General features: G+C 38.9%; 1 protein-coding gene across 3 annotated transcripts in view; it reads left to right on the top strand.

Annotated features, from left to right (window-relative positions):
* Cbfa2t2 (core-binding factor, runt domain, alpha subunit 2; translocated to, 2) overlaps positions 1–12,541 on the top strand; it is a 138,170-nt gene that overhangs the window by 93,764 nt on the left and 31,865 nt on the right. For all 3 annotated transcript variants that reach the window (XM_013514210.1, XM_005384842.2, XM_005384841.2), the window contains exons 3-5: positions 1,229–1,470; positions 7,481–7,570; positions 12,309–12,490. In XM_013514210.1, the coding sequence (XP_013369664.1) occupies positions 1,229–1,470; positions 7,481–7,570; positions 12,309–12,490 (514 nt within the window). The remainder of the gene's footprint in view (positions 1–1,228; positions 1,471–7,480; positions 7,571–12,308; positions 12,491–12,541) is intronic.

Here is a 12,541-nt window from a genome sequence, read left to right as displayed (position 1 = left end):
GAAAAGAGAATGTAATAGTATTCATTTGTTGGAGCTGCCCTAACAGAGTATTGTGTCATTGGGTGTCTTATTCATTTTCTTACCATTCAGCAGAGTAGAAGTCAAAGATCAAAATACAGGCAAGTTTGCTTCTTCTGAAATTTTTCCTCCTTAGGCTGTGGATGGCTACCTTCTCCTGTGCCCTGACTGACCTTTTCTCTGTGTATAGGGGATCCTGTTGTCTCTTTCTCTGCTTGCAAGGACACCAGTCCAATGATTTAGGGTCCACTAATTTGACCTCCTTTAACCTTCACTACTCTTTCAATCCCTTTTCTCAAGTACAGTTAAAATCTGAGGTACAAAAGGTTAGGATTTCAACATAGCAATTTTTGAGAGGACATAATACATTCTGGAAGAAGTACATTAGTTACTGAACACAGAACAGAAGTCTCCTTCTCTGGGAATCACTAAAACCCACTGTAATATCTAGGATGTTCAAACTGAAAGACCAAGTTTTGGTGAGAACATATGGAGCAACTTGAACACTCATACATTGCTAGTTAAAGTGTCAAGTTTTGTTTTGGATTTGTTTTTGTTTGTTTGTTGATTTTTCTCCTTTCCCAGAACTGGGGATTAAATCCAGGTCCTTGGCCCTGAACTGCATCCCCAACTCTTCTTTTTGAAAAAGGGTCTCGCTATGTAGTTCAGGCTGGCCCTGAACTCACTCTGTAGCCCAGGCAGGCCTCAGACTCACAACAATCCTCCAGCCTCAGCCTCCCAAGTGCTGGGATTACAGGCATGTGCCACTATGCCCAGCTCCCAACTCTTACGAGACAGGGTCTCAATGTGTATTTTAGGTTAGCTTTGAATTTGCTCTGTTAGCCTGAGCTAGTCTTTTGAACTCACAGAGATAATCTTGCCTCAGCCTCCTGAGTACTGGAATTATAGGTGTACACCTGCATGCCCAACATGATTTGAATTTTTAATCAACCTCCCTAACTTCGCAGAGTGCTGGGATTATAGACACGCACCACCACCCTTAGTTTACATTTGTTTTAATACTTGTTCTGTTTTAACACTTTTACCTGACAGTAGTCTGTCTCTCTATACAGTAATCTTAAGGACAGAAACAAAGGGTCTTATATAGCCTTTTAATGTGTGTTTTATAATGAAGGAGAACACAAAAGTTAAAAAAAGACCCTTTGTGTTCTACACTTAAACTGAGTCTCCCATTTTGGCTTTGTTTTAGTAAGCAATGGCATCAACCATTCTCCTCCTAACCTGAATGGTGCACCATCCCCACCACAAAGATTCAGCAATGGTCCTGCCTCTTCCACATCATCAGCACTCACAAATCAGCAATTGCCAGCCACTTGTGGTGCTCGACAACTCAGCAAGTTGAAACGGTTTCTTACAACACTGCAGCAGTTTGGTAATGACATCTCACCTGAGATTGGAGAGAAGGTTCGGACACTTGTCCTAGCACTGGTGGTAAGTACAGCATCACTGTTGTCAACTGTTGCCTGACAGCTTTCATATCTGTAGCTGGCAGAGAAACTGTGGATATTTCTGCTAATTTCCTAAGTACCATACTACCTCGGTTCACAAACTTCATTTGTCCTGCTGTTCTGGAAATGATGGCCACAATCGTGTTCACGCAGGAAAGGCTGGCCATGGGCCGGGAATATAGCTCAGTGGAATCGCGCCTGCCTGGTAAGCAAGAGGTCCCAAGTTCGATTCCCGGTACCAAAAAAAAAAAGGACAACGGGAAAGGTGACCATGATTGGTCATCCGATGCAGAGTTCCCAAACAAGGTTTTGCCAAATGCTTCTGTTTGCAAACCAAATGATTTGCAGACAAAAGCATTTGTGAACTGAGGTACCACTGTATAGTAATGAGGCAAATTCGATGGACTGGATTAGTTATAATTTGTATAATACTGTGGAACTGTAGATTTCCTAACAGTGTTTATGAAAGGAACAAAATGTATAATACTTACCTTTTGTTTAAAGCTAATAAGTAGCTTTGGGTTTGTCTTCAAACTGGCTTCAGTAGGCCTGCTGAGGTCCAACCAAGTTAATGCAAATGTTTTTGTAATTTAATATATTCAATGCCTGGCATACTGTTTCTAAACCAAAGAAAATAGAGAAGTAGTGAGTTTAATTTTGAAAACAATAATTTATAAAATTATAAGTTTTGTGGTCTAGTATCCGAGGGATTACATTGTTTAGCTCCTCATGAATAAACAGCTTCTTTAGAATTTTATTTCTTTTTAAAATTTTTATTAATACATGTTTTCACTACATAACCATTACATTCATCATGGGGAGTTGTATATGAACATAACAAATTTTAATTCTTTTTACTTCCTCTTCCTTTCTACTCCCTCTTTAGAATTTTCCAGGTATACATAATTTTTCTTTCTGTACTGATAGTCCTGAGCCTATAAGAAGAGTGGTTTTGTGATACTTACAATTAGATGTGGTTTGACTGAGTTTATAAGGGAAGTGCTGCTAGTTCTTAGTGTTTGTACATCAACTGCAAAATTTATCCCAGTAAAACTACTCTGTGTTCTTTCTCTCGTGTTAGCTTCTCTTTTTTTTTTCCGGTACCGGGAATTGAACTCATGACGTTGCGCTTGCCAGGCAGGCACTGTGCCACTGAGCTAAATCCCCAGCTCACATATTAGCTTTTGTATGTGATAGAAAGATGAATCACAGCATCAGTCCTTCAAGTCACATTCTCCAAGTGTAATTCCATGGTCTGCTGGGATTCCCCAAGATCCTTACTTTGGATATAAAGGGTCAAAACTATTTTCATAATAATAGTAAGAGCTTATTTGTCCCACCCACCCACTGTAATGGAGATTGAATCCAGAGTCTCTGCATTGAGCTGCATTCTTCAGCCTTTTTTGTTTTTAATTTTGATACAGGGTCTTGCTAAGTTTCCCAAATTGGACTCCAATTTACAAATTCTTGCCTCAGCCCCTCAAAGTGCTGGATTTACAGGCGTCCTTTTTGTTCCTTGATAGACATTTGAATTGTTTATTTCTAGGACAATATTAAAGTCCCTGACACCTCCTCATATTTGGAGATTTGTTAGAAGGAAGGGTTCACAAGACTTGGCATATAGTTGTACTTATAACTAAGGTCTGTTATGAAGGTATATTAAGGATGTATAGCTAGATCATAAAGAAAAGAGACACAGCCAAAGTCTGGAGGAATTTATATAGAGCCTTCCTTATGCTGTCTTCCCTTCATGGCCAGTCACACAGAATGCACTCTCCCCAACAAGAAAGATATAGCAACATGTGTATAGTGTTTCTCTCAAGAGAAGCCTATTAGAGACTGCCCAAGACCTATTTATTTATTTGGTGTTACTGTGGAATCAAGCCTGGCCCTTTACACTGAGCTATATCCTCAGCCTCTTTTATTTTGAGATAGAGTCTATTTAAATTATCAAGGCAGGACCCAGACTTGCAATCCTCCTGGCTCAGCCTCCCAAAGTGCTGGGACTTTACGGGGCATATGCCACCACACCCACCCTCATCTCAGTATTTTTGTTTCAGTTTTTTTTTTTTCTGGTACCGGGACTTGAACTCACCACCTTGCGCTTGCCAGGCAGGAGCTGTGCTGCTGAGCTAAATCCCCAGCCTCTTCATCTCAGTATTTTTATTTGTTTGTTTTGAGACAGGGCATCACTATATAGTTCAGACTGACCTTGAACTCACTATGTAGTTCAGGCTGCCGTCAAACTTACTGCGATCCTTCTGCCTCTGCCTGCCCAATGCTGGGATGTGTTGCCAATCCCTATATGTATATCAGTATTTTAAATGGCCACACCAAACAAAAAGATAAAAAAGGCCAAGTGTGGTACCACACCTGGCTATTTCTTTTCTTTTTTAAGTTTGAGTGATAACATTCCATTGTATAGGTACACTCCATTTTGCTTCTTCAGTCAGCTATTGATTGACTGTGGGGGTTGCTTCTACCTTTCTACTATGTGTGTACAAATCTTTTCCAACCCATAATTTCATAGTTGACCCAGGTTGTGATATATGTCGGAACTGCATTCTTTTTAAGACTGAATTATATTCTGTTGCACATACGTACTACATTTTGTTTATTTATCCATCACTGGACACTGGAGTTGCTTCTGGCTTTTCAGTTAGGGACTTTATATCAGTTAGGAAAACCATTTAACACCCAGGTTCCTACTGGCAGATGCCAGCTAATGGCTCAACCTTACAAGCAGGCCTTTTAGATAGCAATCTTATCTCTGTTCTGTTAACTCTTTTATGTGGAGGTGCCATTACAATAATGTTCCTATAAATATTCTTGGACATGTGTACAATGCACATATCAATGAAATTGTGATTACATAGGGCATTCTTTTTTTTTTCTTTTTTGTACGGGAAATCAAACTCAGGACCTTGAGTTTGCCAGGCAAGCACTTATGCCATTGAGCTATATCCCCGGCCAGGGCATTATTATATACAAATTTAGTACGTAAGACCATACAGTTTCCCCAGATGTTTCGCCAATTGATACTATAACCTGCTGGGATTTTCATTGACATTACTATTGAAACTATAGGTTTGCAGAAGACACAAAGGGGGGAACAAGTATTTGTTAATTATAATGTTAATTTTTATTTATTTATTTATTTATTTATTTATTTAAGACAAGGTCTTGCTATGCAGTTCAGGCTATGCAGTTCAGGTTGGCCTTGAACTCACTATGTAGTCCAGGCTGGCCTTGAACTCATGGCGATCCTCCTGCCTCATAATTAATTTTTTAAGGAAAACAAAAACTTACAAAGTCAGCACAAAGAATTGCCTTAATCTGATGATGGTTATATATAAACAAAAAATGTATAGCAAGTCTCGTGCTTACTGGTGAAGTTTTGAAAGGTTTCCTTCTGAGATCATGAAGTATAGATATGGATGTTCACTTTTTAAAATCCAATCAAAGGAAATAACATATAAAGATGAGAGAAAAAAATAAAATTGCCATTAGAAGGACAATTAACATGTTCAGTGTTAAATTTGTCTAATCAAGAAAGTATCTGCGTGTTTTATTACAATAAATATCAGTACTATTTTGGTAGGAATATGTAAGTGGAACCAGTCTTTCCAGGTGGTGGAAAATTATTTTAGCCAAATTTTAAAAGACACAGTTGAGTAGCTGAAGTTCACTTATCTGCAGTCTTTGTCTGCAGTGTGCAAGAGGTGGGGTGCCGGTACTCCCTAACTATACTAAGGACCAAGCATGGCCATTTTCTGCTGCAAGGTTAATATGTGTCTGCTTATTTGTAGAATATACATTTGAGAGACTAGTTTGGCAGTACTTAAGATCCCTTAAACTTCATAGTTCTTTTGACTCACCAGTTTCATTTTTTGAAAATCCTAATAATAAGATCATGCATTAAGATAATCAGTACATTACTGGGGAAGCTGAGGCAGGAGAATTGCTAAGAGTTCAGGACCAGCCTGAACTACATAGTGAGACCCTGTCTTAATCCTACCCTTCCCCCCAGATAATCAGTTTAAGGCAGGGAATGTAGTTCAGTGGTAACATGTTTGCCTATCATATGTAAATCTCTGAGTTCTATTCCCAGTGCCTTCTCCCCTCCCCTCAAAAAACATAACTAGTTCCACATTATTTACAATTAAGAAAATTAAAGCTACTGAACTTTTTTAATAGCCTTCATAAATTACCTCTGTATAATGGAATTGTATGTAATCATTAAGAATCAAATCATACTCTGTTTCAGAGGCAAGACAGAAAGGCATACTCCCTATTTCTCCTGATAAATACAGCAAGATATCCTGGATGTTTTGTATGTATTTTAAAAATCCACAGTGAATGTAATCATTATGTACTGCAGACATGTACTAAGTAATAAAAATTAAAAATTTTAAAATAACAAGAAAAAATAATAATAAACAGTAAGACTCTCAAAGGTAGAGACAGTGCAGGTTCACTGACAACCATGGGACCCAAGGAATAACATAGCAATGAGTTACGTAGGTTTTGTTTTTAGTAGTATATCCTGAGTTGGAGTGTGCAGAAATTGGTAACTTGGAAACATCAGTGAGCACAAGTTAAAAGTGCCTCTGTCTAACTCAAAGAATAGGAAAGGAACAACCAAGCAAGGCAGAAACTTTTAGACAGTAACCATCACACTCCAGCCAAGCATCTTCAATAAAACTGTGGTAATGAGGCACCTTTCTCCCTTCATCAGAGGCCGTTTTTATTCCTGACTGCTAATATTACAGACTGCTAATATTTTTATTCCTGACTGCTAATATTACAGATCAGTTTGATGCAATTTATCAGTGTCGTATACTTCAAACACTCAGTTTAAAGAATTTGAAAAATGGTTTACAGACATTGGAAAGAGTTTTGTTGTGAAATAAGATAAAGTGTTCAAATATTTTCATGTAACATAGTTAAATTGTGTATACTTGCCAGGCGTGGTGGCGCACGCCTATAATCCCAGCACTCAGAAGCCTGAAGCAGGAGGATTACTTCGAGTTCAAGGCCAGCCTTGGCTATAAAGTGAGTTAAAGGCGAGCCTGACTGCATAGTGAAACCCTATCTCAAAAAGACATAAAAGCCGGGGTTATAGCTCAGCGGCATAAGCAGCTGCCTGGCAAGCACAAGGTCCTGAGTTCAAGTCCCAGTACCAAAATGAAACAAAAAAGATATAAAACAGGGGGGTGGGGTTGAGGATGTAGCTCAATGTAAAGCCCTCCAGTCAATCCCCAGTATTCCCCCCAAATAAATGCTTAAATTTTTTGCCTTTTATTTTAATTTATTATATTGTTTTAAGAAATTGAAATAAAAATATTTTATGAACATTGAAGAAAAATATTTTCATTTGCTTATTACCCTTAGCTGAGATTCATTTCTATTTTAAAGCCTAGATGTTGAGAAAATACAGAAGTGTTAGTAACTTTCCTGAGGATAATTAAAAACTGACTGATGGTGCTTTGCCTATTTTGACTTATTCTGATATGCACATAGAGCATTTGAAGACAGAAGGCACTTATTGCTCTTCTTTTCTTCTGAACTTCTGAGCTCTGTTCCCATGGAGAAGATTTGGGAAGCCTCTTCTGTAACACAGGTGGACAAAGGAGGACAGGGAGTTGTATTAGGAATGTGGAGATAAGAATAAACAAGGTGAAATTTCTGTCATTAAAAAAACAGAATTCCACTCACCTTTTTTTTTTTTTTTTTTTTTTTTTTTGGAGACAGGGTCTTACTATGTAGCACAGGCTGACCTCGAATTCAAGGCAATCTCCTGCCTCGGCCTCGCTAGTGCTGGGATTGCAGGGATGCACTACCACGCCTGGCTCGGCTTACGTTTGACTGGGATCCATGTTCATAATTGTGTGTCCTTGGAACTATCATTTTCCTTATGATTTAAAAGGGTTTATTACTGTGTGAATCAATGTTCAGTTTTGAAAGTTGAATAACATTGTTTATCTTTATAGAACTCAACAGTGACTATTGAAGAATTCCATTGCAAGCTCCAAGAGGCCACAAATTTTCCTCTTCGTCCTTTTGTGATTCCATTTCTCAAGGTAATTCTATGTTAACTACTAAATGTAATTTCTCTTCAGTATTTCTTGAAATGTCTGCTGATCCCTGTTAATGTGGTCGAGATCAGAGCAGCTTGCCACGTTCTTATATATTTATTTTATTTTGGACTGGTAGAGACGTGTAGGTATAGTCTGCAAATAGGCCTCATGCTTGAGGAGATGAGAATTGCAGAAGCCTTGAGTTGTGTTCTGTGTGCACTGCTGGTAATACCTACAAGGACAAGTGGTTCCCGTGAAAAAGGTAAGTGGGCTGGAGGATGCTGAAGAGATCACTGGCCACTAAATCTTTTGAATATGACCAGAAGGAGGAGAGTGTGTGTTATCTGAGTGGAGGCTGTCCGTGAGGACGCCTCTGAGGTTTGGACTTATCCCAAGACCGGAAGATGTGAGCAAGCGGCATAGCATTTGTGTCTCCCCAAGTCCCATTTAGTCTAGTCTTCATAATGTCCTCGGAATTACTGTTCACTGGAACACAACTTTTGGGAGCACTGTTCTAAATCATTTTACTTGATAAGTGAGGTAGTATTATATTTATATGGAATATGGGTCTTTAAAAAACTTTCCTTTTAAAATTTCACACTTACAGATAAGCTGCCAAATGGTACAGTAAAATTTTCCCCATGACCTTCACCCAGATTCTCCAAATGTTAACATTTTATCACACTTGCATTATGTTCTGTTTTTCTTCAGAAATGCTTGAGAATACACTGCTGCCAGTCATAGTGGTACTTGTCTTTAATCCCAGTTCTCTGGGAGGTTGAGGCAGGAGAATAACAAATTTGAGCCCAACCTGGGCAACTTTGGAATTTAGTGATAGCATATCTGAAAAAAGTTAAAAAGAGGGCTGGAGATATAGTTCAGTGTGAAGGGCCTGTGTTCAATCTCTAATACCAGAGAAGGAAAAAACTTGCAGACGTAATATTGAAGCCAGATGTGGTGGTATATCGCTATAATCCCAGCATTTGGGGAAGCTAAGGCAGGGGAATCAAAAGTTAAAGCTCCACCTGGGCAGTGTAGTGACTTAGCAAGGTCCTGTCTTAAAAAAATATAGGACTTGGGGATGTAGCTTGGTGCAAAGGCCCTGAGCCCAGTGCCCAGGGAAGAGAGAAAGGATGGGAAGGAGGAAGGAAGCATTTATGAAATACTACTATAGTACTCCTTATTTGTTTTAATGTGTCCCACTAATTTTTTGGTTTTTTGAGACAGGGTCTCATTGTGTAGTTCAAGCTGGTCTTAAACTCATTATGTGGCCCAGGCTGGCCTTGAACTTGGCATGATCCTCCTGCTTCAGCCTCCTGAGTGCTGAGATTACAGGTGTGATTCACTACACGTGGCTCCATTAAAGTTCTTTACAGATGGGCATGGTGGTGCATGCCTGTAATTCCAGCATTTGGGAGGCTGAGGCAGGAGGATTGTTGCAAGTTCGAGACCAGCCTGGGCTACAAAGTGAGCTCAAAACCAGCTGAACTGCATAGCGAGACCCTGTCTCAAAAAGACAAAAAAAAAAAAAAAAAAGAAAATGTTCTTTATGGGTTAGGGGTGTGGGGAGGTAGTAAAAAACCCCAATTTTTTTGTGGAGCACAATTTCTAGATCTAATTTAAGGTCCCTTATTTCATGTTAGCTGTCATGTATCCAGATCTTCTCGTTTTGTTTTGTGACAGGTTCTCACGTTGTAGTCCAGGATAGCCTTGAACTCACTATGTAGCCCAGGATGGTCTTGAATTTACAGCAGTCCTCCCTTCTCAGCCTCCCAAGTACTGAGATTACAGGTGTGTGTCACCACACCTGGCTGTGCTTTACATTTTTGAAGAATACAGTTTGTTTTCTAGAGTACACTTGCGTTTTGTTCCTCATGATTAGAATCAGGTAAAGCATTTTTTCACAGGAATAGGTAAAAGGCATCACTATATGCTTCAAAAGACACAGTTGGTAATTTTTCTATCATTAATAATGTTAAAAAATAATAATAATGTTGACCACATCACTTTGTAACGTTGGTTTCTGCCATGCTTTCCCACTGAAAATTACTGTTTTAGCCAGTTAAACAGTAATTTTCCAAAATAGGTAACATTATGACTCCTACAGAAAAAAAAAAATGAAGCTGTCAGATTTTATTCAGCCAGGCGTGGTGGTACACGCCTGCAATTCCAGCACTCGGGAGGCTGAGGCAGGAGGATTGCTGTGAGTCCAAGGGCAGCCTGAACTACATATCAAGGCCCTGTCTCAAAAGACCAAAAAAAAAAAAAAAGATTTTATTCATTTAGTAGTTAATGACAAAAAATAGTTAATGACAGAATCAATAAGATGTCACAACCAGTCTGGAGGAGCATCCAGATAGACATATTTATAGATCAAACTGTATAAACACAAGTGAAACTAATGTCTTCTACAATGGGCAAGAGAAACCAGTTGAATTTCTCACACACATAATTTGTATACTCATAGACAGTAATTATTTTACATCAATATCATTTATCTAGAAGTTACAGAGGTATAAAATAGCTCAAGGGCAATGAAAAGAGTAGTCAGATAACCAGTTCGTTGTCGACCACGTTAAGTGAACTATGACCCAAATCTAGTCCATAATGTGGTTTTATAAAGCCAAGAATGGCTTTTACAGGTAAACATTTGCAATTTGACGTGGTAATAGGAAATAAGTAACTTGAACCCCAATTAAACTAAATGCTATCATATAACCCACTCTGTACTGCGGATTGAACCCCCAAGTAGCAAGTTTTACAAGTGTGTACCACTGCACCCAGTCATTGTTTTCATTAGCAGTAGAATGAGATTGCAAACAAACTGCACTCAGTTGTTAGTGCACGCTGAATTTTGTCAGTCCCATGTTTGTGGAAGTTTTTGTCCTGATTTTTTGAGACTGGGCTAACTAGGTAGCCCAGTAGTCCAAGCTGGCCTCAGACTCGAGATCCTCTTGTTTCAGCCTCCTGTGTGCTGGGATTGGAGGCATGGGCCACCATGCCCCATTTAAATAATATTTTTAATTTTTGCCACTTGATCACAAAGCCTTATGCTTTCTAGCCAAATAAATATGCCCCCTTTTCTTTCATCTGCTTATTTCCTAAGAAAATGTCATAGTATCCCAAAAATGACTCATTAAAGTACTGATACCAGATTTTATGATTATTTATTTATTTATTTTGCAACACCGAGGATCGAACTCATGACCTTGCGCTTGCCAGGCAGGCACTTATGCCACTGAGCTATATCCCCAGCCCATGATACCAGATTTTAAAACGTTCTGAGGGATGGGGATGTTGCTCATTGGTAGAGGGTTGCCTAGCATGTGGGAGGTCCTGGGTTCCACCTCCAGCCTTGCAACAACAACAACAAAATAACAGAAATGTTTTGAACTGGAGCATAATAAACATAGAGAAAAATTCCCAGTCTAAGGTGCACAGTCCATGCTGTGCTCAGTTCTAATAGCTTGGAGCCACGTGGCCCTGAGCAACCCATGGCTTTTTCCAACCACATACAGAGTGTTCTCTCTTGGTCTTTTTTTGTAGGTCAAAGCCACAAATAATTATTTGTAGGTCAAAGCCACAAATAATTATTCAAGAGACTCAAGAAATGTGTGTTAATAGAAAATTAGCATTTTTATCATCAAAGGACGTGTCACAAATGTAAAGATCTGATGGAATATTTTTTGCCAATTAAAATTTTACAGTTTCAACACAATTGCAATTGTAAAACAGACTTAGAAGTGTTTTACATTTTCAAATTCCCTATTCTTAACTCTATTATTTTGGAAAACAGCATGAGGTAGGTTGTTATGGCAGCTTTTTGGCTAGCATCTTGGGTTTTGTCAATTCTCCTTTAAAACAGTCACTAATTATGGTGCCTGCTAAATTAACCCTCAGTGAAGGATGACTACTTGCATGGATTAAAGTCCTTCTCTATTTTTTTAGTCTGTCCCTTGAGATAAAGACTTCTATTATGGGCTTAGCCTGCATTATGTTTAAATTTAGGGAGAAAAATACAATTCTTTTTTATGCTTTTCTTAATAAAAGAAATATGTTCTTTATATGAAGGAATTAGAATTCTGAAAATTCTGAAATTTAAAGTATGAATAGAGGGTTTTTAGTGATTTGTTCCCATTAAAGGTTTGCTGGGTATGAGTTAAAGAAAAATATCAGTATATAATTAATAATTCTCTTTTGACAGATTACATTACTTCCCATACTCCTTTTTAAGACCCCATGTTTCAGAGGAATCGCAGTATCCAGAATTCTAGGGTAACTCTTCGAACAAGAAGAAAAGATTTGAGTAACACTGTCAGAGATGGGGTGGGGTTTAGAAGAGAGAAATCAGGTCTTGTGATGTAGAGCTGAGAATAAATTTCTCCTTACGTGTAGGTAGTAGCAATTTTCTAACTGACCAAACTTTTCAAAAATGTCTGTTTTCAAATTACTATGTTCAAAAATCTTCATTAAGGTTTGACGTTGTACTAACCACAAAGAAAGGTAAATGAGGCACAGTTCTTCTTTAGGGCATTTACATCCTTTTAGGGCCAGAAACACATTAACCAGTAATTCAAGTGCAGGATACTAGATGTCACCTCACAAAAGAGGCTGATGAGAATGTTACTGACTCGGAGAGCAGTGCTTTTGTCTTGTGTTACCTGCATTGTGAAAGCCCTTTGAGGTGCTAATCCCTGTTGTATAGGGCCCAGCACTGGGAATACTGCCTCTTCTTTTCAAGGCCAACTTACCCCTGCTGCAGCGAGAACTGCTGCACTGCGCTCGGGCTGCCAAGCAGACCCCGTCCCAGTACCTGGCCCAGCACGAACACCTTCTGCTTAACACCAGTATCGCATCTCCTGCCGACTCTTCTGAGCTGCTCATGGAGATGCACGGAAATGGGAAGAGGCCTAGTCCAGAGAGGTGAGAAGAAATTTGTTGTCCTTGCTTTTCTAGAACTTCTTATCTTCTCCC

This window comes from Chinchilla lanigera, unplaced genomic scaffold, assembly GCF_000276665.1.
Source record: "Chinchilla lanigera isolate Chin_1 unplaced genomic scaffold, ChiLan1.0 scaffold00021, whole genome shotgun sequence".
Taxonomy (NCBI): Eukaryota; Metazoa; Chordata; class Mammalia; order Rodentia; family Chinchillidae; genus Chinchilla; species Chinchilla lanigera.
This window is presented reverse-complemented; position numbering and strand designations above follow the sequence as displayed.